This window comes from Heterodontus francisci, chromosome 7 (assembly GCF_036365525.1).
Source record: "Heterodontus francisci isolate sHetFra1 chromosome 7, sHetFra1.hap1, whole genome shotgun sequence".
NCBI classification, from domain to species: domain Eukaryota; kingdom Metazoa; phylum Chordata; class Chondrichthyes; order Heterodontiformes; family Heterodontidae; genus Heterodontus; species Heterodontus francisci.
The window spans coordinates 96,112,130-96,137,794 of record NC_090377.1 but is presented as its reverse complement, the minus strand read 5'-3'; the positions used below and the strand labels follow the sequence as shown (position 1 = coordinate 96,137,794).

Below are 25,665 nucleotides of genomic sequence, written 5' to 3'. Positions count from 1 at the left end.
AAAAATTTTGCTTAACTGCTTATGTTCAGATGGCTAGAAATGTACGTAAATGCTGCGACTTATGAAGGCTGAACTGCTGTGTCATACAATGAATAATTAATAGCATGCGGTCATAATGCTGCTATGGAACTGGCAACTCAGTATACACCGTCTTCACAGATGAACTAACACTTTTTGAGGTTGAGCAACAGCTGCCAATAACTTCTGATAGCAGAGTTACACTTTAACACCTTATTTATATTTAGAATTTTAAAAAACTCAAGTGTCCACTGTCTCTAAAGGTTTAAAGCACCTTAACACAACAGCTGTCTGATCAAGTCATAATTATTTTCAGACCTTTTCATCTCGTCACAAAGCTGTGATAATTGTGGATCAATTATTTCTGAATTGCAATTTATTTAATATTCTATCACTGAAATCAAGGGTTTGTAAGTTATTTCCTCTATTTAGATTGGTTGAAGATAAAGGGAAGGTGTTTTGTTTACAGGCTATTGGATTAGCCATAGTGGGTGCAACTTTTACCCAGCAGAGGAGGTTCACCTGCTGATTTGGAAAATAATTGCTTCCTCCTGAGGAAAGGTGTTGCCTCTGCTAGGAGCTGCAGCCAAAGGGGCAAATAGAGAGCTATTGAAATTAAAACCTAACTATTAATATTTTGCAATTTTTAATGGCTTTATTTGTATAATGGGAGCTTATATTGTAAAGGCACTGTTGAAATCCATACTGTCATGATTTCATAATAATGGAAAAAATGTCTGCGTGGAAACATTGGGCTGAATTTTATCAGCGCTAAAGCAACGGGCTGGGAGGCAAGAGGGCTGGTAATATGATGGGGGAAGGCGTCGGCAGGGGAACCCGACCTCTTCCCAACTCTGTGGCATATTACCAGTGGTGTGAGCCTCAGTGTCACAGTTGCCGACCAGGTGGCCAATTGAACCACTGAAGGACTCAATTAAGGGCCACCTTCTGTCCCCGTCATCATTTTGTCAGCGTTGGGAAGGCCACTGCCGGGTGGGCAGATTGCCAGGTGAATCCTGGCAGCTTCCCAGCAGGTTCCCAGGGGGACCCTCTTTTATGGCCAGTCCATGGTCCACTGAGGAGCAACCTTCCCCACCCCCCCCCCCCCCCCCCCCATCCCGTTGGCTGTAACCACCCCTGTGGCTAAGATGCTGCCACTGCAATATACCTCCCAAACAATTGCTGGAGCCTGCCTGCCAACAAAACCTGCCTCGCCTTCAAGGGCAACTCGGCATTGAGGCACCCTCTCCTTCATGCTGCAGTCTCGGCTGTGACCACCTGTAATGCTGCTAAGACTGCTGAGCTGCCGGCCCTCTGAGAGGGCTGGCAACTCTGGGAAGCAGGCTGTCGTATTCTATTGGATGGCGTCCTCTTAATTAGCTGATTTTTAAAAAATTCGTTCATGGGATGTGGACGTCGCTGGCTAGGCCAGCATTTATTGCCCATCCCTAATTGCCATTGAGAAGGTGGTGGTGAGCTGCCTTCTTGAACCGCTGCAGTCCATGTGAGGTAGGTACACCCACAGTGTTGTTAGGAAGGGAGTTACAGGATTTTAACACAGCGACAGTGAAGGAACGGCGATTATAGTTCCAAGTCAGGATGGTGTGTGACTTGGAGGGGGACATGCAGGTGCTGGTGTTCCCATGCATTTGCTGCCCTTGTCCTTCTAGATGGTAGAGGTCGCGGGTTTGGAGATGCTGTCTAAGGAACCTTGGTGCATTGCTGCAGTGCATCTTGTAGATGTTACACACTGCTGCCACTGTGCGTCAGTGGTGGAGGGAGTGAATGTTTGTAGATGGGGTGCCAATTAAGCGGGCTCCTTTGTCCTGAATAGTGTCGAGCTTCTTGAGTGTTGTTGGAGCTGCACCCATCCAGGCAAGTGGAGAGTATTCCATCACACTCCTGACTTGTGCCTTGTAGATGGTGGACAGGCTTTGGGGAGTCAGGAGGCGAGTTACTTGCCACAGGATTTCTAGTTTCTGACCTGCTCTTGTAACCACAGTATTTATATGGCTACTCCAGTTCAGTTTCTGGTCGATGGTAACCCCTAGGATGTTGATAGTGGGGGATTCAGCAATTGTAATGCCATTGAATGTCAAGGAGAGATGGTTAGATTCTTTGGTGCTGCTGGTAAAATGCCGTAACCGGGTTCTGCCGCCTGCTTTTGGTCCTGTCGGCCGGACCACCCAACATCCGAGAAAGTTCAGCCCATTATATTTATTTTTTACATATGTGATAAATGTTATTTGGTATGAAAAACCTGTAAGGATATCAACAATACTTTTTCAATAGAATGGATATTTTATTACAATGGAATGAAAGTCTGCAATAAGTATTATAGTTCAAAGTACTTCTATTTAATGACAAAATATTGATGTAATTTTTTTTATTAAGTCAAATTTCTCATGGAGGTCTGACATGTTGAGTCTCCTTGTGTGCTTTATACTCCGCTAATAGCATATTCTTCCATTGTTGAACTGTTGATCAGTTACCAGGTTGTCTTGGAGTCTTGGCTCCTATTGTGATCAATTGAGCCACTCTAGGGCACCTTAATGGCCTAAAGACAAAGAGATCCAAGGAAGGGTGTGGAGTGCGGTTGGAGTGTGGAGAAGAGGAGTGTCCTTTGTCCTGTTCCTGGGGAAACAACATTCCATAGAAGGAGGAAAATGGACGTCAAGTCAGCTTTGCACCCCCATTGTGTTCCACCAGGATGTCCTGGGGCTTTCCTACAGGATTTAACCACGTGTAGCAGATACATGCCTAGTGTAGCCATTCTATGGAGGCATTTCCAGCTTACTACCGCCTCTGATGGTTCTGTCCAATGGGAACCCAAACGCAAGAGTGCCAGCCAAGATTTGGTGCAGCGACCTGCTGTCAGATGTACAGCTGTCAATTGGACAGTCAGAGGCAGACAAGAGATGTGTAGATAAGTTACAAACTGTTTTATTCCCTGCCCCTGCCCCACAATCCCAAGATAATTTGATGCACTTGGGCCTTTTGGTTGCTGATCACCAGCAGCAGTCAGAAGGCCCTGATTTTAGAGGCTTGGGACCCAATAGGGCTGCAGCTGTATTTAAATATCTTGCCTAATTTTTCGGTGTGCATTGCAGCCAGGGGAGATGCTTGTGACTGGAGTTTCCTTGGTGATGCAAAACATGGGCAGTTGTCATTTCTGGGAGGTGAGCTGCACCTTTTGGATTCCAGAAAGGAAAATTAATGATAAAATTTCATGAATGCACAGGACACATTTATAAACTGATTTCTTATAACAATCTGAGGAAAAGGTTACAGTTTGAGAATTGACTCTTGGCTGTCCTTTCCTGTGGTGCCGGTTGCTTTTGGCATTCTCAAAGAAACTGTTACAAAGGTGTTATATAGCTATGTGCAATCTGCCAGTTTCCCAAGATTAGATACCAAGGAGTTCTAGTTAGAAGCAATTGCAAGTCGAAAGCTGTCTGAGTAAATGCAATAGCTCTGCAATGGAGTGATCTGGCCCAATATCATAGTTCTGTTATGCTGTCCAAATTCATTTTCTGTTTATTTTATTTGGCCATATTGATGACATTCTAATTGTGCTACTTTGCATTATCTGCATGTTAATAAAACATTCCACAGCTTCATTATTATCAAAACGTTTTGAATAACTACCAGCGTGAATATTTCATCATTACGCTTTCTCAGTCACATGATCTCGTGTTCTGAATATTTGTTGCTTTACATGTTACTGCACAAAACCAACAGAAATTGCTTCCCCACATAGTTAATGAACTCCCAGCTGGTTGAAGGCTTAAAAAGCATTTAACTCATAAAAGCAGTCCATGTCAGTCTGAAATCATCATCTTATCCTGCCAGGTATTTTTACCAATCACATTTCAGCTTATCTGAAAGTTTTCTGGGTTTTGGATGGAACCAAATGGAGTTTGCATTACCAATTTTGTTTTATGTTTTTTTCTTTTTTACAGATGAGATCTCCCCAGGAAATGTTTGGGACTCCAAAAACCGGGGTGTAAATGGAACCCAGAAAGGGCAGATTGTGTGGCGAGTTGAACCGGGGCCATACTTTATGGAGGGTAAGGACAAATCATTTCACATCTTGTGACACTAAAACAAATTGGTGAAAGACAATAACTTGCATTTATATAATGCCTTTAATGTAGTATGACATCCCAAGGCACTTCACAGGAACATCAGCAAATAAAATTTGACACTGGGCCATTTAAGGAGACATTAGAATAGGTGACAAAAAGATTGGTCAGAGGTAGGTTTAAGAAGTGTCTTAAAGAAGGAGAAAGAGGTAGAGAGGCAGAATTGGCAATATATCCTTTCACACTGTTGCAGTCTGATGGAAAAGGTGAACTTTCATATATACGTATGTTTCACTTACCCCAGCACTAAATTTCCCATTCGAATAATCAATTTACTTTTCTTTGTGTCTGAGGAATACCAATAAACATACTAATTTTTTGCTTTCTTAATAGCACTGCTTTCCTGCTAGTTTGCTACCAAAATTGACAAAAACATAATTTGTTCAGACTTAGCTGCAATGTTCACTTGACAGGAGGGGAGACTTAGTCTAATGCTTTTAACCTCCACATATAATGCGATGAAGGTGGTCATAAAATACAAACCTTTTAGACTCTCCTCAAGCAGGCTTTCCTTCGTAGTTGGATTCAGGCCTGAATGATTCCTTTATTGTCAAGCTAACGTTACCTGATCGCTTAATTCCGATTGTCTCAAAACCCAGTTCAAATTCTTTACAATGTGTGCAAGCTTTCTGCTTTATTTCTTTGTTTTATTAATTTGCTGTGAATTTCCCAGCACTGGGTTTTTATGTAGATAGAAGAAATGTGTGAGTGTTTGATCTCTATATTATATATATATAATACTAAATACACAGATACAATCATACAGGGACAATCACAGAAAATCCCTAGAAGGCATCTGGGACCAGGGTTCCCCAGCTCTCAATGCAATGGACGTGAGGTATTTGTCAATTGCTGAGACAGGCTAATGAATTTCTTATTGTTTACAATCTTTGAGGAAATAACTTCAAAACCTAGCTCATTAACATTTCAGCCACATCTTGCCTCAGTGCCTTTTTTTCAAAAAAGTATGAATACGCTTTCCTTTAACACACACTTAAATCCATCTCCTTGCTTTTCCAAATCCTTTCCGTAGAAAATATGTAAAAAGTCCCAAAACTTGGCACCTAAATTAAATTAATCAATAACATGCAACAACTTAGTAACTTTATATTACAATGCTAGGATACCAGTTTCCAATGTGAAAATCTACCAGGGAAAGTGGTGCAAAGGTGATTTAATACTGGAAATTCAACTGGGACTTAAAACGCAGTAATTGGTAAGTCAGGAAACAGTGTGAAACTAAACAATGTCGCCAGAGCTTTACAATTTCTGCAGGCTCTATGCTTTGCTTTTTAGATGTTTTCTGTGGGTGATAAACAATGAGACAAAGAAACACGCGCAGTTAGCCAAATGTCTAAATAGAAAGCTGCGGTGGGTAAATCTTTGCCTGGCTCAGAAGAGTAGAATGTAAAAGTGTAGTTAAGTTATTTTATGTCCAGCAAGATCATTCACTAATGAGGGGAAGTACGGTGTGTCCACTATTTTGTATTATTGCACAAATATGAGTTATATTATTTCGAATTAAGTGAGTCCGATCAAAACTGTTGCTCTGTATTTTCACTTGCTGTGAAATCAAGCAGCTGAATAATTTGTATCTGCCTTTGTCTTGCCACCAGTATTCCCTCTAAGCTGCATGACCATGCATTAATCCAGAAATTACTGCACACGCCAAATAATTTAAAGGGCGCACACAACGAAAAAAAATAGAGGGGCGTTGCTTGTCACATGTTTTAGCAGTCTGCCTTTTAAAAGATTGGAGAGGCATGTGGTGGCATTTTGAAAAATATAAATATTTCTTACACCTCTGATATTGGGTAGTATGGGCACAGCTTGAAATGTAAGATGTTCTGGCCATTTATGGGTGTGAATAGCATTACTTTACCTGACAATATCTAAGCCAAGATCCTAAATTTGTAACAGCTAACACACAGATTAGAATGTGCTATAAAACGATAACCCAACAGAATTTGGAGAGGAGATTGCAACATTGAAATGAGATAATAGCTTGGGAGACTAAAAGTCAAGTGACTTATCAGCATGATGTCAACTACTACTGGTGCCTCAGATGCACTGTGACCAATGTTTCTGCTGATGGTAGGTACTGTTGCAGATATTCAAAGGTGCTTGGCATTCACCTGCAATTCGTTCAGGAACGATATTGTGCCATTGATTTTGACCAGCAGTGTCAAACACCTTATTCATGGTGCACTTATGATTGTTGAGTTTGAAGCAGTGCCCAGAACAAAGAGCTGCTTCTTTTAAATTTTGCACTGCAGTAGTGCCCCCCTCCCCCACCACTGTCACAGCCCACCCAACCCACCTCCATCACAGGCACAGAGAGCCGGTGTCCTGCTCAGGAGTGACCAGACTGGGATGAGCGAGGTGAGGTGCAGGGTTATGAAGGAGATTGCAGTTCAGGAGATTGGGGCTAAGGGAGGGGGAGGTTGGGAGATTGGGGCATGGGACATTTAGGGAGAGGGGGAGTTTCCAGAGTTTTGGGCTGGGGAAATGGGAGGTTCAGGAGATTGGGGCCGGGGGAATGGGAGGTTTGGGCGTTTCGGGTTGGGGGAATGGGAGGTTCGGGAGATTGGGCTGGGGGAGTGGGAGGTTCGGGAGATAGGGGCTGGGTGAGTGGGAGGTTCGGGAGATGGGGGCTGGGTGAGTGGGAGGTTCGGGAGATGGGGGCTGGGTGAGTGGGAGGGTCGGGAGATGGGGGCTGGGGGATTAGATTAGATTAGATTAGAGATACAGCACTGAAACAGACCCTTCGGCCCACCGAGTCTGTGCCGAACATCAACCACCCATTTATACTAATACTACACTAATCCCATATTCCTACCAAACATCCCCACCTGTCCCTATATTTCCCTACCACCTACCTATACTAGTGACAATTTATAATGGCCAATTTACCTATCAACCTGCAAGTCTTTTGGCTTGTGGGAGGAAACCGGAGCACCCGGAGAAAACCCATGCAGACACAGGGAGAACTTGCAAACTCCACACAGGCAGTACCCGGAATCGAACTCGGGTCCCTGGAGCTGTGAGGCTGCGGTGCTAACCACTGCACCACTGTGGGAGGTTTGGGAGATTGGGGCTGGGGGAATGGGAGGTTCGGGAGATTGGGGCTGAGGGAGTGAGAGGTTGGGAGATTGAGGCTGGGGGAGTCGGAGGTTCGGGAGTGGGAGGTTTGGGAGATAGGGGTTGGGGGAGTGGGAGGTTCGGGAGATGGGGGCTGGGGGAGTGGGAATTTTGGGAGATAGGGGCTGGGGGAGTGGGAGGTTTGGGAGATAGGGGCTGGGGGAGTGGGAGGTTTGGGAGATAGGGGCTGGGGGAGTGGGAGGTTTGGGAGATAGGGGCTGGGGGAGTGGGAGGTTTGGGAGATAGGGGCTGGGGGAGTGGGAGGTTTGGGAGATTGGGGCTGGGAGAGTGGGAGGTTTGGGAGATTGGGGCTGGGGGAGTGGGAGGTTTGGGAGATTGGGGCTGGGGGAGTGTGAGGTTCGGGAGATTGGGGCTGGGGGAGTGGGAGGTTTTGGAGATTGGGACTGGGGGAGTGGGAGGTTCTGGAGATTGGGACTGGAGAATGGGAGGTTTGGGAGATTGGGACTGGGGAATGGGAGGTTCGGGAGATTGGGGCAGTGGGAGTGGGAGGTTCTGGAGATTGGGACTGGGGGAGTGGGAGGTTTGGGAGATTGGGAATGGGAGGTTCGGAAGATAGGGGCTGGAGGAGTGGGAGCTTTGGGAGATTGGGGCTGGGGGAGTGGGAGGTTCGGGAGAATGGGAGGTTCGGGAGATTGGGGCTGGGGAATGGGAGGTTCGGGAGATTGGGGCTGGGGGAGTGGGAGGTTCCGGAGATTGGGGCTGGGGGAGTGGGAGGTTCCGGAGATTGGGGCTGGGGGAGTGGGAGGTTCCGGAGATTGGGGCTGGGGGAGTGGGAGGTTCCGGAGATTGGGACTGGGGGAGTTGGTTTTTGGAAGATGGAGAGGGATATGGGGGTTGGACCAGGGGTTAGTTGGAAATTGGATATTGCGGTTTGGGTGAGGTGTGCGAGTTGCCTGAGGTGGGGTGGGGTTGTGTGGGCATGGGGCCGATCATTTCCTGCAGATTTTGGAGCAACAACAAAAGAATGAGTGGGAGCAGCACAGAGAGCGGAGCAGCCAATGAATGGATCAGTAAAACCTGGAGTCTTTAATGTGGGGAAATGGTGAAAGATGGTCTCCACTGATGTGTTAATGGGGAATAGGAGAGTGGAGATTGAGGGTTCTCACTGCATGAGGCATTGCTTGTCCTGATTTGATATCAGAAGCTCAAACCGCCTTTGTTCACACCAGGTTTGGAGAGGGTTGGATGTGCCTGTGCATATCTGCAAGCTGTGGCTCTACTCACTCAACTCCTCTCTCAGGAAAAGATGCCCCACATGGAACCCTGGGCTTATCCTGGTCTCAGCTGTTGGCTTCTCATTTGGTATTTCACAGAGTTTGGAGCTGGAACTTGAACCAAGCTGCAGCCAGCAGCAAGAGGAACAGCTGAATGATGGGAACATGGTCCATCTCGATTTTCGTGCATTTCGCAGATGGGTCCTGAAACAACTGCAGGAGGATTCTTTTCATCTGTAAATTGATCTGAAGCCTATTTCAGGTGGGCGGCAGGAATGCCTAAAAACAGTGGAGACCAGCATAACGGTGGGCACACCTCTAGCGCAGATTATGTGCATGACCCTAAATCTAGAAATTAGTATACTTTGCGCACGTGTCCAAGTAACTTTCACTGAAGTTCACCCGCTTTAAGTGCCAGGATGTCAAATCAGGCCCATCCTATAATATTAGTTTGACACCCCCGTCATAGAAAAATCTCCTTATTTCATAAGGATAAATGATATTTTCACTTCCCAAACATGAACTGCAACTTGCATTTACATATTGCCTTTAACGTAGTAAAGCATCCCAAGATGTGTAATCAAAGAGAATTTGCCCTGAACCACAAGAGGAGATATTATAATTGATAGCCCAAAGCTTGGTCAAAGAGGTAGTTTTAAGGAGGGTCTTAACGGAGGAGAGAAAGGTAGAGAGGCTAAGGGAGGGAATTCCAGAGTTTCGGGCCTCGGCAGCTGAAGGCATGCGGCCGCCAGTGGAGGAGCGATTAAAATTAGGGATGCGCAAGAGGCCAGAAATGGAGGAACTCAGATGCTTGAGGGCTGTAGGGCTGGAGGAGGTTACACAGCTAGAGAAAGGTGAAGCTACGGAGCGATTTGAAAACAACAAATGGGACTTGTGAGTTAGAATATGGGCAGCAGAGTTTTGGATGAGTTCAATTTTATGGAGAGTGGAAGATGAGAGGCTGGCCAGTAGAGCATTAGAGTGATCAAGTCTAGAGATAAGAAAGGCATTGAGTGCGTCAGAAACCGATGAGCTGAGGCAGGGGAGGAGGCAGATTACGGAGGTGAAATTAGGCCGTCTTGGTGATGAAATGGATATGTGGTCGGAAGCTCACCTCAGGGTCAAATGTAACACCAAGGTTGCATTTGTCTAGTTCAGCCTCAGACAGCTGCCAGGGAGAGGAATTGAGTTGGTATCTAGGAAATAGAGTTTGTGGCGAAGATTGAAGACAGTGGCTTCAGTCTTCTCAATATTTAGTAGGAATAAATATCTGCTCATCCAGGGCAGGATGTTGGGCAGGCAGTGTGACAAGCCAGACAGTGGAGAGAGGTAGCGGAGTGGTGTGGTAGAGCTGGGTGTCATCGATATACACATGACATGGACCTGACGTTGTGTTTTCGGATGATGTCGCTGAGGGACAGCAAGAAGTTGGAGCCCAAAGATAGATTCTTAGGGGAACTCCAGAGGTTGCGGCATGGGAGCAGAAAGAGAAGCCTTGCAGATGATTATCTAGCTATAATTGGATAGATAAGAATCAAATGAGGTGAGTGCAGTCCCACCCAGCTGGACGACAGAGTAGAGGCATTGGAGGAGGATGATGTCATCAACTGTGTCACAAGGCTGTAGACAGGTCACGAGGATAAGGAGGGATCGTTTACCGCAATCCACAATCATTTGTGACTGATGAGGGCTGCTTCACTGCTGTGGTGGGGCGGATACATGACTGGAAGGGTTCAAACATGGAGTTGTGGGAAAGATGGACAAGGACAGAGGAGTCCAGGGTAGATTTTGTGAGGATGGGAAAGATGACAGCATATTTGAACGGGGAGGGAGCCAGTACCTAATATTTTCACTTCCCAGGCATGAACTGCAGTAAAACGTAAAAGAAATATCCAACACTTAGTTCAAAGCCATGTAATAAAATTGTCCCAAATTACACCCAGATAATAATTACAATGTTACACTATGGATAGCATATTATGAAGAGAAAATTACTTGCACCTTTAAGTCTTTGAAACTCTTAAAAGAAGAGCAGGATTGCATTGTCACTGTTCCAATGTGCTGTGTGTAATATGAATGAAGCTTAAAGGAACAGGAAAAGAGAAATTCTCATTTGCAGTGCCAACAGAATGTAATAAATCTCAGAACCACAAGGAAAGGTGTTTATCGACCCTTTTGGAACCAGGCACAGGGGGCTGGATTTTTAAAGCCTTCTGGCAGCAGGAGCAGGCGCACACGCGATTTGAAGATCATGCTCTCTGAGCTCAGCATTGGGTTCCGTCACCTCCGGAACGCGAAGCCATTTTTAAAGGGATGCCGGAAGGGAGGGAATGACAACTCCGCATGTCTCCAATTGAGTTCCTGTTGAGCACAATGTGGAGCTCATTTACAGGCTAGTCAGCGGCAGTTTGGTATTTTCAAAGGAAGGGCACAGGGGGAACACCATGTCTGACTGCGGCAGGGTTTTGTTGACGTGAAAATGTGGAGGAGCATGAGGGCTATGGGATGGGCTGATTAACATGATGGAGAGTTCAAAATAAAGTTCAGCTGCTCCGAAAGTGTCACAATGCTGAAGTTATAAGACTTGCTTTCCTCACTGGTGAGTGGTAGGAATCTGGAGAGCGATGTGAGGCCTCTGGCATCACTAGGCAGCTGGGGTTGGCAGGGGAAGGCCTGGTGAATGCACAAAGCCCAGTTGAGGGAGTTCAGATGGAAACCGGCTACTCTGACATTGGACAGAGCAGCCATGATGAGTTTCAGCAGATGCGACCTCCTGGACAGCAGGAGGCCAGAGAAACACAGCAGGGGCCGCAAGGGGAAGAAGGTGATGCCCTGGACATTGGGTCTACTGCCCAAGAGTCAGTTACCTGCAAAGGACAGTGCACCAGCGCCGTAGGTGGCTGTACCTATCCAGGCAGGTGGTCCCAGATAATTGTGCCCTGATCCACAATGACCTGAGGCCTTGCAGCCCCCGTGGCAGTCCGTTACCTGCAGCAGTCAAGGTCTGGTTGCTGTCGCCCCGAATTTCTATGTATCCGGGTCATTCCAGGGATCAGCTGTGGACCTAGGTGGCATTTCACAGTCAGCAGCTCATCGTGCCATCAGTCAGGTCACAGATGCCATATTCAGGAGGGCAGGGGACTACATCCACTTTGACACAGATCGGCCTATGCAGGGCTTCCACCTCCTCAACGTCCAAGTGGTCTGCTACCACAACAAGAGTTTCTTCCATGTGTGTGATCGCTTTCTTGGCAGCTTCCATGACTCCTTCACCCTCCACCAGTCCAGGCTGTCTCAGATCTTCACTCTATCCCTCAAAGTGTGTGGATGAATCCAAGGGGACAAGGGAAATCCCTTGAAAAGATGGCTGCTGACCCCTCTACAGCAGTCCCAGACAGGACATAGAGGTGATACAACCAATACCACATGCTCAGTAGGCCAACCATTGAGCAGGCCATTGGGCTTCTGAAGATATGATTCCAGTACCCGGATTGGTTGGGTGGCATCCTCCAATACCTTCCTGCAAGGATCTCTGTTATTCTGGTGGTCTGCTGTGCTCTCCATAACATGACCCTCCAGAGAGGTGTGGACCTTGAGGACACTGAGGCCCTGGAAAGAGACAGCTCATCAGGGGAGGATCAGGAGGTAAGAGAGCAGGAGGACGAGGGGGCTGACGGGGATGACGCAGAACAGAGAGGTTCCCCTCCTGCATGACGAAGTGACCTCCTCCTGGCCAAGAAGAGGACCTCCCTCCTCTCCCTCACTGCCTCGAGCATTTGATCCAGATCGACATCGATGAAGCGACTGTCTGCCCTGCCCCTAGTTCCAGGCCTCCAGCTCCTCTGGGACACCTTCCTTCCCTCTGGTGAAGTGCAAGGTTTTGGCACAAAATGCAGATCTCTCCCTCAGGACAACCAGCAGCCTCAGTGATGGCTGCCTTGGGGCTCTGCATAATCCCATTGATCTGACCTACCTTCATTTTCAGTGCCACTTGCTCTAAGTGGACAGGAAACCTGTCTCCATACTAATTAAGGGCTTACCCATTTGTAAATCTGAAGCTGAATCAGTTTCCCACCAGATGCGGGTTTCTGATCGAAAACCAGACCTGACCCCTCTAACAAAAATCCAGCCCAGGCTGGCGACTGCTTTTATGTCCTATGGACTTTGTGTAGTATTTTTCAATGATGCGAGGGGATCTCCTTGAGTTATTGCAGTGTTTCTACTACTCCGTTGCAGTAGATGGTCTTATGGAGGAGGTTTTTAATCAAAGATAGATTAAAAAATTAAAACCAGGGGAGCTGTTCTCCAGGAAGGTACTTGTGCATTTTTGGTATTTCCTGGGGTAGAATCAGATTTCTCTTTAGGACAGGTTTTATTATAGATCACTCAGCAACTGTGTCATCCTCATCTCAAGCTGCAGAGAAAATGAAACCTCTTTTTGTGCAATATTACCTGCGTTCTTCAGTTCCAATGTGCAGTCGTTAAAAATACAAATTTTGAAATATGTAAAGAACATATAGTACTTTGTATAACTATGTAATGTGGGTCTTTAGCAAGTTGAAGATGTAATATCTTTAGCAGAATATGGAGCTTGTGTCGTACAAGTTTATGTTATGCTTATTACAAAATGGTCCTTTGGAGCCAAGTGTTTCATTATTGATAACTTGGTACCTTCCTATGCTGCAGGAGTTCCTCAGGGTAGTATCCTACACCCAACCCTCTTCAGTTACTTCATCAATGACCTTCCCTCCAACATAAGGACAGAAGTGAGATGCTCGCTGATGATTCACAGTGTTCAGTACCATTCACAATTCCTCAGATAGCGAAACAATCTGTGTCCGCTTGCAGCAAGACCTGGATAACATTCAAGCTTGGGCTGATAAGTAGCAATTAACACCCACAAGTGCGGCGCAGCGGTTAGCACCGCAGCCTCACAGCTCCAGTGACCCGGGTTCGGTTCTGGGTACTGCCTGTGTGGAGTTTGCAAGTTCTCCCTGTGACCGCGTGGGTTTCCACAGCCAAAGGCTTGCAGGTTGATAGGTAAATTGGCCATTGTAAATTTCCCCTAATGTAGGTAGGTGGTAGGAGAATTGTGGGTATGTGGTAGGGAATATGGGATTAATGTAGGATTAGTATAAATGGGTGGTTGATGGTCGGCACAGACTCGGTGGGTCGAAGAGCCTGTTTCAGTGCTGTATCTGTCTATGACTCTATAACACACGTGCCAGGCAATGACCATCTCCAACAAGAGAGAGTCTAACCATATCCCCTGGACATTTAATGCATTACCATTGCTGAATCCCCCACCATCATCCTGGGGGTTACCATTGACCAGAAACCTAACTGGACCAGCTATTTAAACACAGTGGCTGTCAGACCTGCGGCAAGTAATTCATCTCTTGACTCCACAAAGCCTGTCCACCATCTACAAGGCACAAGTCAGGAGTGTGATGGAATACTCCCACTTGCCTGGATGAGTGCAGCTCCAACAGCACTCAAGAAGCTCGATCTCATACAGGACAAAGCTGCCTGCTTGATTGACACCCTATCCACCACCTTAAACATTTACGCCCTCCACCACCGACGCACAGTGGCAGCAGTGTGTACCATTTACAAGATGCACTGCAGCAACTTGCCAAGGCTCCTTCAACAGCACCTTCCAAACCCACGACCTCTACCACCTAGAAGAACAAAAGCAGCAGACACCTGCAAGTTCCCCACCAAGTCACACACCATCCTGACTTGGATCTCTATCGCTGTTCCTTCACTGTCGCTGGGTCAAAATTCTGGAACTCCCTTCCTAACAGCACTGTGGGTATACCTACCCCACGTGGACTGCAGCGGTTCAAAAAGGCAGCTCACCACCTTCTCAAGGGGAATTAGGGATGGGCAACAGATGCTGGCCTGGCCAGCGACGCTCACATCCCAGAAGCAAATAAAAACATTTTTTATTAAGTATAAAACTGAATTTGAACAAAGATTAGATGGCCTAATATAGAAATCGTATGAACTTAGTTAGGTTTCATTTCTTGCGCTTTCACTACCTATGGCTGCATGTAGAAATAGACCCTTTTGGAATCTGTGCAAAATTGTTAGTTTTCTTCCAGGTGCTGGGGAACAAGGAACTGATACTTCAATAACACATTTTCCTCCTTGACTTATATTATAGAAACATAGAAAATAGGAGCAGGAGTAGGCCATTCGAGCCTGCTCCGCCATTCATTGTGATCATGGCTGATCATCCAACTCAGTAACCTGTTCCCGCTTTCGCCCCATACCCTTTGATCCCTTTAGACCCAAGAGCTATATCTAACTCCTTCTTGAAAACATACTATGTTTTGGCCTCAACTGCTTTCTGTGGTAGCGATTTCCACAGGCTCACCACTCTCTGGGTGAAGAAATTTCTCCTCATCTCAATGCATATTTATTTATTTAGAGATACAGCACTGAAACAGGCCCTTCAGCCCACCGAGTCTGTGCCGACCATCAACCACCCATTTACATATCCAGTGTATTTCCTGCAACTGAAAGACTGCAAAAACCTGTTTCTGCCTGTACTATTCTGAGCTTGTTTCTAGGCAGCCTGCTAACACTGAGGGGATTACATGTCACTTTACTCATTACCTTCCCTTAGAAGCATGGCTGAGTTCAGTATGAGGGACAGATCCTGCAAATATATCCTATTCTCATGATGAAGTAGGGCAAAAGCAGTTTTCAACTTTGTCCCAAATATATTGGAGTCTTAATTATTAGGGTGAAGTTCATTGTCCTGAAGTGTAATGGTTAAAATACTTCGAATTTTCAGAACATTGTGCTTAATACAGGCCACTGAAACCCCAAGCAAGTGTAAGAGAGTTTTGTGCCCTGTCAACAAGAAAACTTTGTTTTCCAAATTACTGAATGTAATTTTAGGTTTTCCCAAATAATGAAAAGTTGGGTATGCCTGGTTTTTGTCCAACTCTGTGAGTGAAGTTCACGGTGACAGTAAAATAGTAAATGGGGGTAATTTTCAAAACTTAGTCCCTGCTGAAATGGCAGGACCAGTGGCAGGTCAGAAACCCGAATGGTGAAGGAGTGGGCTTTGCTGAGGATCTTTAACTGAGCTACTGTATTAGCAACTGGCTTCCAGGTTCCCTGAGCAGACAGAGAGGGTGGGTAGGATCACATGCCGGACTTGTCAAAGGAAGGATTTCTGATTAAAGGGACCCTGTTACGGGTCAGAAAGGCCCAACTGCACATGAATTTTTGAGTCTGCACCAACCACAGGATTGGAGAGAAGACCTGGAAAGGCTGTCTCCGGGGGTCTCACTCATTTGTAAATAATTTGTGGAGACCAAAGAATCCTAAAATACATAGTTCTTTTGTTGAAACAACACTTTTTTAAGATACCTTTTTTGAAGCATGAAAGCTTTTCTTGCACTTGCAAGATTAAATTGAATTTTAAATAGATTTAGAGGGGTATTTATACTGGAACTTTTTTTTATGGATATCATGAATTTGATTTTTTTTATTTGTTTATGGCATGTGAGCATCACTGGAAAAGCTAGCATTTATTGCCCATCCCTAATTGCCCTTGAGAAGTTGGTCGTGACCCACCTTCTTGAATTGCTGCAGTCAATCTGATGTAGGTACACTCACAGTGCTGTTAAAAGGGAGTTCCAGGATTTTGACCCAGCAACTGTGAAGGAACGACAATATAGTTCCAAGTCAGGATGGCGTGTGACTTGGAGGGGAACTTGCAGGTTGTGGTGTTCCCATGCGTCTACTGCCCTTGTTCTTCTCGGTGGTAGAGGTCGTGGGTTTGGAAGGTGCTGTTGAAGGAACCTTGTCGAGTTGCTGCAGTGCATCTTGAAGATGGTCCACACTGCTGAGTGAGTGTTTAAGGTGGTGGATGGGGTGCCAATCAAGTGGGTGTTTAGCTTCTTGAGTGCTGTTGGAGCTGTACTCATCCAGGCAAGTAGGAAGTATTCCGTCATACTCCTTACTTGTGCCTTGTAGATGGTGGACAGGCTTTGGGGAGTCAGGTGGTGAGGTACTCGCTGCAGAATTCTCAGTCTCTAACCTGCTCTTGTAGTTACAGCATTTATGTGGCTTGTCCTGTTCAGTTTCTGGTTAATGGTAACCCTCAGGATGTTGATAGTGTGGGATTCAGTGTTAGTAATGCAGTCGAAAGTCATGAGGAGATGGTTAGATTCTCTCTTGTTGGAGATGGTCATTGCCTGACACTTGTGAGGCTTGAATGTTACTTCATTTGAAGTAAAATGGCAACTGAATTATGTTACTATTTCAGTTTTGTCAGGGATTCCTAGTATTTCTGGTGCACATCACAATTATAATTGATTTTAAATGTTAATCTAATCTAAAAACTTTGTTTAATACACTTATGTATGTCAGACATCTCAGCTGTATCAATTTAAAAAGTATAATTTTGTTGGTAAAGCCAGTTATTGTGAACTAACATTATTTTAATATTTAAATACAATATATAAATATTAAAAGAAGCATTGGCTATACTTTAATATTTGCCTATGATTTTAAATATATATAAAAATTAAGGTCTGTTCTATCAACATTTAAATACATAAATTAGGGAAACTCCAATAGTGTGTTTTTATTCAGGACATGGGAATATGAACTATTGGATAACTTTCTGTTATCAAAACTATGTATAATTTTGGAGGATCCAAAATGAAACAACCTGAATTGGTTAAAACCTGTCATCAACCATGGTCAGTCGGAGTCCTCTGACAAATGCCAATGAATAATGAGCCAGGTGCTCTCCAACCAACCAATGAAAGTGTCCTTGGGATTTGGAGAGAGCATTTTCCTGGATTGGTGTCTGATTTAAAAACAGTAGAGATTCATCTGCATGGAGATTTTTAAAAAAAAAGTGATTTGTGCTACACTTGTAAAGACTGTAATGAACTAGTTTGGTGGGAGGGAATGGGCTCAATGTTGCATTCCGTAGCAAATGGTAGCGCAGAGGAATGAACAATTTACTGAATTCCAAGAAACTGTGCTGGTTGGAAGTGGGAGGGGCAGTTAGCAGTGATAATGAAGAACAATGACAGGAGCCATTGACTAACTTTGAAGGTGCTGGTGAAAAGGATTCTGCCTTGGCTACAATCCACAAGAAGGGAAATCCTAGTGAGCCCAAAACTGTGGAGGAATGTTTCTCGTTCCTTGTATGGAAGTGCCTAGCTTCTGTCTAGTGCATCTAAAGTAATCTAACTTCTTTAACAAAATAAGTGTGCTCTTTAGGGTGACCTTACTAAAATTGTATGCGCAATTAATTTATAAGCCAGTGGAATATTCCAGACTGCCTATCAGAAATACATTTAAACAAAAGGATGAGTGGGATCCTGTATTTCAGCATTGCACATAGAATTCTATATACTGTGCAGCCTCTCTACTCTGCCAAGTAACATTCACCAAATGTTTAACAGCACTCCTTTTGATTATCTGTTATTTATGATATTTATGCCAGTTTTAAAATATAATACAATTACACTGCTACTGAGAAAATGTGGTCCCCTCCTGGCCTTTGATTCCAGCGCAATACAGTTTGGTGTATCTGTCCTTTGAGCAATCAGAAGATAGTAATTGTAAAGGTCCACTTGCCATCAGAAACTCAAAGTACCAGTTGCAAAAGCACAACATTCAAGGGGAAAAAGACTATCATAGCTTGCAAGAACTTTAAGTGTGTGTAACTAGAAGATTCAGAGGGCTGTCTGAGGTCACTTGCCACATCTTGCAGGACATAAAAAAGGGTGCTAGTTGGTGCTATCACCCGTTCAATTTTGAACCAGTCAATTTTTGTTTTTCAGTAATCTGTCCAGAAAATTTCTTAAATGTAAACTGGACACTGAAGTTTGATTTTGAAAATAAGGCTGCCTTGTCCCAAATTCATCTAATTTCCTACTGGAGTGTGACATTCTTCCACACGTGGGCAGATCCTGATGTGATTTTTATCATCAGGCCAAAGGTAGGCAAATTGAGCCTACTGCCTTTCTAATGAAAATAGTCAAAGGTTTAACCCATTTTGATGGGCTTCATTATTTGAGGCAAGTTGGCCACACATTCAGAGCAGCTTGCTGATCAGGACATTTAGGGAATGTAGTGAATGCTTTGTGCAGCCGAGCTGGTCATATTCAATTAAAGGCGGGGGCGGGTGGCTGATGGCCAGTGGTGTGTGGTGGGTGAAAGACCTTAGGAAAGACCATGGAGGGTTAGGTACAGGTGGATTAATGATCCTCTTGGTCCCATAAAAATAGCTTGAAAATCTACCCGCCCTGTATCTGTGCTGTATCTCTCTCTCTAAATTATGTTTTAAAAATTATTATTCCGTCATTGTCAGCTGCTTTATAGAATCATACAGCACAGAAAGAGACCATTTGTCGCATTGTGTATTGGGAGAATTTTCCAACTTTGCGCTGCCAGTTGGAGTACTCTTGGGTGTACTCTTGGCATTTAATTGGGTGGGATGGTGGCGTGGGGGGGAGGGGTGCGGGTGATGACCCGCCATCTTCCCGCCTCCACCCAGATTATGTCTGGGGCAGGAAGGCCTGTTAACAGCCTTTCCGCCCCGGCGCCAATTGATCTTAAGTGGGCAATTAATCCCCAATTAAGGGCCTTATTCCGCCGTCTCCAGTATTAGCCCAGTGGCAGGCGGGCCTGTTGCCGCACGGGGAGTATGCCAAGCAAACCTGTGTGGGTTGCTTGCTGACTCCGGGGATGGGGGTGAACATACGTACGAACATAGAATTAGGAACAGGAGTAGGCCACTCGGCCCCTCGACATTCAACACGATCATGGCTGATCTGATTGTAATCTCAACTCCACATTCCCACCTACCCCCGATAACCTTTCACCTCCTTGCTTATCAAGAATCTATTTACCTCTGCCTTAAAAATATTCAAAGACTCTGCTTCCACTGCCTTTTGAGGAAGAGAGTTCCAAAGACTCTCAACGCTCTGAGAGAAAAAATTTCTCCTCATTTTTGTCTTAAATGGGCGACTCCTTATTTTAAACAGTGACGCCTGTTTCCAGAATCTCCCACAAGAGGAAACATCCTTTCCCCATCCACCCTGTCAAGACCCCTCAGGATCTTCTATGTTTCAATCAAGTCGCCTCTTACTCTTCTAAACTCCAGCGGATACAAGCCTAGCCTGTCCAACCTTTCCTCATAAGAAAACCCTCCCATTCCAGGTATTAGTCTAGTAAACCTTTGAACTGCTTCTAATGCATTTACGTCCTTCCTTAAATAAGAAGACCAATACTGTACACCACCAGATGTGGTCTCACCAAACCCCTATACAGCTGAAGCATAACCTCCCTATGTTTGTATTCAATTACCCTCGCAATAAATGATAACATTCTATTAGCTTTCCTAATTGCTTGCTGTACCTACGTACTAACCTTTTGCGATTCATGCACCAGGATACCCAGATCCCTCTGCATCTTAGAGCTCTGCAATATCTCACCATTTAGATAATCTTTTTTATTCTTCCTGCCAAAATGGACAATTTCACATTTTCCCACATTATACTCCATTTGCCAGATCTTTGCCCACTCACTGAACCTATCTGTATCCCTTTGTAGCCTCCTTATGCCGTCTTCACAACTTACTTTCCGACCTATCTTTGTGTCATCAGCAAATTTAGCAATCATATGTTCGGTCCATTCATCCAAGTCATTTAAATAAATTTTAAAAAGTTAAGGCCCCAGCACAGATCCCTCTGGCACAACAATCATTACATCTTACCAACCAGAAAATGATCCATTTATGCCTGCTCTGTTTCCTGTTAGCGAACCAATCTTCTATCCATGCCAGCATGTTACCCCCTACACCATGAGCTTTTATTTTCCATAATAACCTTTGATGTGGCACCTTATCAAATGCCTTCTGGAAATCTAAGTACATCCACCAGCTCCCCTTTATCCACAGCGTGTTACTACTTCAAATAACTCCAATAAATTGGTTAAACATGATTTCCCTTTCACAAAACCATGTTGACTCTGCCTGCTTACCTTTAATTTTTCTATGTGCCCTGCTATAATGTCTTTATTAATAACTTCTAACATTTTCCCTGTGACAGATGTTAAGCTAACTGGCCTGTAGTTTCCTGCTTTCTGTCTCCCTTTTTGAATAAAGGAGTTACACTGGCTTTTTTCCAATCTAATGGAACCTTCCCCAAATCTAGGGAATTTTGGAAAATTAAAACCAACGCATCAACTATCTCACTAGCCACTTCTTTTAAGACCTGAGGATGAAGTTCATCAGGACCCGGGGACTTGTCAGCCTGCGACTCCAACAATTTGCTCAGTATCACTTCCCTGGTGATTATAATTTTCCTGAATTCCTCCCTCCCTTCCATTTTCTGATTTACAGCTAATTCTGGGATGGATGTTACTTGTATCCTCTAATGTGAAGACCGATACAAAATGCCTGTTCAATTCATCTGCCATCTCCTTATTTTCCCTTAATTCCCCAGCATCACTTTCTATAGGACCAACGCTCACTTAGTTAACTCTTCTTTAAGTATCTATAGAAACGGTTACTATCTGTTTTTATATTTATAGCTAGCTTTCTTTCGTACTCTAATTTTTCCCTCCTAATTAATCTTTTCGTCAATCTTTGCTGCTTTTTATATTCTGTCCAATCTTCTGACCTGCCACCCATATAATTTGCGCAATTATATGCTTTTTTTTATTGCTAAAAATAGAGACACGTTGCCGAAGATTTTCGTCTTGCACTTGTCAGGACGATTCACATGAATACCAATGTAAGGGAAAGCAACAACTTTATACTGTATGAGAAGAGAGTGCTGACTGGTTGGCAAGTGAACTCTGGTCAAGTCCTTGCCTTGAGGAATGAACCAGGAATGGCTGTCACTTATTTTGTTTAGCTGAAACAGATGCAATGTGTGTACATGTTCCTTCTGTCTGCAAAGAACAGGGCCCTGTGTATTAATTTACGTAGCTTCCAGTACACGCAAATGTACCACACCGTGAGCCCGACAGACAATCTTAAATTCGCTGGTTAATTCCTGAGGGCAATGCCTTGACCAATCAGAGTCAAGCTGCCTGGTTTAAATTTCAAACAAAGCTTGGCAATTAACTGTCAGTCACCATAAACTGGTGCATTCTCCATGGCAATGCCTCTACCAATGAGAGTCGACTTGCCAACCAATCAGTACTGTCTTCTCATACAGTATAAAGTTGTTGCTTTCACTTACATTGGTATTCTGGCGCATTGTCCTGATGAGTGCAAGACAAAAAGCTTTGACAACATGTCTCTATTTTCGGCATTACTCAAATTCTATTCTACCAAACAACAGTTTTTATGCTTTTTCTTTATGTTTGATACTATCTTTAACTTTTTTAGTTAACCACGGCCGGTGGGACCTCCCCTTGGATTTTTTCTTTCTCATTGGAATGTATCTATTCTGTGTATTCTGAAATATCAGCTTAAATGTCTGCCACTGCATCTCTACTGACGTATCCCTCAACCTAATTTGCCAGTTCACTTTAGCTAGCTCTACTTGTGGAATTTAGCATTCACCCGATAGAGGAGAGCTCGAGGTTACCATGGGGAGTTACGCCGAGCTCGACCATGGTTTGGTAGTATTTTGAAGAATGATTGAAAAGCAACTCGATGGATATCATCTGCTGAGGAACTCGTCGTCTGCCTGGGTTGTGGAGTTCTACTCGTCCTGGTGCGGGCACTCTGTGAGCTACGCGCCCACCTGGAAGGCGCTGGCCAGGGACGTGAAAGGCAGCCCAAGAGCCCATGAGGCGGTCGTCGAGGCTCAAGGCCTCAATGCGGCCTCGGTCGCCCATCTGCTGTCACAGCTGGGAGCCGGGAAAGAAGCGCCACCGTGAGCTGGATGGCGACCATGAGCATAGCGTCAGCCTGGAGGACACTGACATCGAGGTGGTCATCAGGCTGTGGGCTGGCCTGCTCGCCAGGGTCGCGACCCCCGCTGCACGCCTCCCGCTTTCCCCCTCCCCCCTCGCACCCCCTTCCCAACTCACCCCTCGCACCCCCTTCACCTGCACCACCTCCCCTTCCCAGCTCCCCCTCGCACCCCCGTATCCCCTCCCCCCTGCACTCCGCCCCCCCCTTCCCTCTCCCTCCATGAAATCACACAGCTTACTTGTTAGGGGCCCTGCTCAGGGATAGGAGCTAACAACCCGAGTGCCTTGTGGGCGTCTCTGGAGAGACCAAGGCTAAGGGAGTAAACCCTAACACAAAATCCTGAGCGGAACCCCGAAGGCGGTCATGCATCACCTTTGTTTCCGGCAGTTCCTGCAGCCATACCGGTGCCAAACATTGTGCTCTGCACTCCTTTGGACCCCACTAGGAAGGCTGAGAGGGGGGTTTTGACACTTGGGAAACTCACACCCTCCATACATCCACCCAGGCATGCGCCATGGAGAGGTCACTCCAAAGTCGCCTCACAGCGACCAAAACAACACGGAAGGCAGCAGTTACTGGTTGTAGGTCCAGCTCAATTGGCGTAGAGATTGGGCGCCACGGGTTGCCTTTGTCGGTGAGACAGGTCATCGCGTCTCGCTGGACAGCTACTGCCTGCCTCAAACCGAGCAGCCTCCGGTCAGTAAGGTTCTGTCCCACCACAGTCCACCTGCTTCAATGGGTGCTTGGAGCTCAGGGTCATTGCCCGACAAGTGGACTGTAACACTGCACCAAACGGCACGGCCAAAAGGAAAGAAGGTAGCAGCCCTTCGTTTTTCAAGCCGGAATGTCAGAACTATGTGTCCTGGCCTGTCGGAAGACCTTACACAAATCAACAATTCTCGGAAGACCACTATGATTAACAACGAGCTCAGTAGACTCAATGTGGACATTGCAGCACTTCAGGAGACACACCTTCCTGCGAGCAGATCTCTAAGAGAGCAAGACTACACCTTCTTATGGCAGGGTAGGGATCTTGAAGAACCAAAACAGCATGGAGTGGGCTTCGCCATCAGAAACTCTTTGCTCAGCATGATAGCGCCACCTTCAAATGGCTTGGGACGCATCCTGTCCATCCGGCTGCTCACCGAATCTGGTCCAGTACACCTACTCAGCATCTATGCTCCAACACTCTGCTCCCCACCTGAAGTTAAAGACCAGTTCTACGAGGAACTCCGTAATTTCATAGGTAGCATTCCAAATACTGAACATTTTTTCCTGCTGGGGGACTTCAACGCCAGGGTTGGGGCCGACCATGACTCATGGCCCTCCTGCCTTGGACGCTATGGCATTGGAAGGATGAATGAGAATGGACAGAGACTCCTGGAGCTGTGTACCTATCACAACCTCTGCATCACCAACTCGTTCTTTCATACTAAATCCTGTCACCAGGTTTCATGGAGGCACCCAAGATCACGTGGTCTCTTCAGACTACGAGCAAAGATCGATATCCACCAAAGCTACTAAGTATCATCACCTCATTCCATGACAATATGAAAGGCACAATTCAGCATAGCGGTGCCTCATCAGACCCCTTTCCTATCCTGAGTGGCGTGAAACAGGGCTGTGTTCTCGCATCTACACTGCTTGGGATCGTCTTCTCACTGCTGCTCTGACATGTGTTCAAGTCTTCAGAAGAAGGAATTTTCCTCCACAAAAGATCTGATGGCAGGTCGTTCAACCTTGCCCGTCTAAGAGCGAAGACCAAAGTACGGGGAACTCCTCTTTGCTGACGATGCTGCATTAACATCCCACACAGAAGAGTGTCTGCAGAGACTCATCGACAGGATTGCGGCTGCCTGCAACTCATTTAGCCTAACCATCAGCCTCAAGAAAATGAACATCATGGGACAGGATGTCAGAAATGCTCCATCCATCAATATCGGCGACCACGCTCTGGAAGTGGTTCAAGAGTTCACCTACCTAGGCTCAACTATCACCAGTAACCTGTCTCTCGATGCAGAAATCAACAAGCGCAAGGGAAAGACGTCCGCTGCTGTGTCCAGACTGGCCAAGAGAGTGTGGGAAAATGGCGCACTGGCACAGAACACAAAAGTCCGAGTGTATCAAGCCTGTGTCCTCAGTACCTTGCTCTACGGCACTGAGGTCTGGAGAACGTATGTCAGCCAAGAGATACGTCTCAATTCATTTCATCTTTGCTGCCTCCAGAGAATCCTTGGCATCAGGTGGCAGGACCGTATCTCCCAACGCAGAAGTTCTCGAGGCGGCCAACATCCCCAGCATATACACCCTACTGAGCCAGCGGCGCATGAGATGGCTTGGCCATGTGAGCCACGTGGAAGATGACAGGATCCCCAAGGCCACATTGTACAGCGAGCTCGTCACTGGTATCAGACCCACCGGCCGTCCATGTCTCCGCTTTAAAGACGTCTGCAAACGCGACATGAATTCCTGTGACATTGACCACAAGTCGTGGGAGTCAGTTGCCAGTGATCGCCAGAGTTGGCGGACAGCCATAAAGGCGGGGCTAAAGTGTGGCGAGTCGAAGAGACTTAGCTGTTGGCAGGAAAAAAGACAGAGGCGCAAGGAAAGAGCCAACTGTGTAACAGCCCCGACAACAAATTTTATCTGCAGCGCCTGTGGGGAGTCTGTCACTCTAGAATTGGCCTTTATAGCCACTCCAGTTGTTGCTTCACAAACCACTGGCCACTTCCAGGCGCTTACCCATTGTCTCTTGAGACAAGGAGGCCAAAGAAGACTTTCATGCCCTCATAATTGCCCTTATTTAAGTTTAAAATACTAGTCTTAGACCCATTCTTCTCTCCCTCAAACTGAATGTAAAATTCATTCATATTGTGATCACTGCTGCCTAGGGTCACCTTCACCTATGAAGTCAGTAACTAATCCTATCTCTTTACACAATACCAAATCTAGTATTGCCTGCTCTGGCTGGCTCCAAAACATGCAGTTCTAAGAAACTATCCCGAAAGCATTGAAGGAACTCCTCATCTTAGGCTACCTTTGCTCATCTAATTTTTCCAGTCTGTATGTAGGATTATTGCCGTACCTTTCTGACAAGTGCCCATTATTTATTCCTTTATACCCCGTCCTACCATGTGGTTACTGTCAGGGGGGCCTGTACACTACTCCCACAAGTGACTTATTGCCTTTTTCATTTTTCATCTTG

At 45.6% G+C, this 25,665-nt stretch overlaps 1 protein-coding gene across 14 annotated transcripts in view; it reads left to right on the top strand.

The window, feature by feature from the left end:
- hecw2b (HECT, C2 and WW domain containing E3 ubiquitin protein ligase 2b) overlaps window positions 1-25,665 on the top strand; it is a 431,729-nt gene that overhangs the window by 202,643 nt on the left and 203,421 nt on the right. For 13 of the 14 annotated variants that reach the window (XR_010975402.1, XR_010975398.1, XR_010975400.1 and 10 more), the window contains one exon: window positions 3,981-4,088. Coding sequence is in view for 5 of the 14 variants with exons in the window: in XM_068035672.1 (XP_067891773.1) it covers window positions 3,981-4,088 (108 nt within the window). In the remaining 9 variants the exon portion in view is untranslated. Of the gene's footprint in view, window positions 1-3,980; window positions 4,089-5,285; window positions 5,380-25,665 lie in introns of those variants that run through there. The other variant, XR_010975406.1, reaches the window with a different exon arrangement.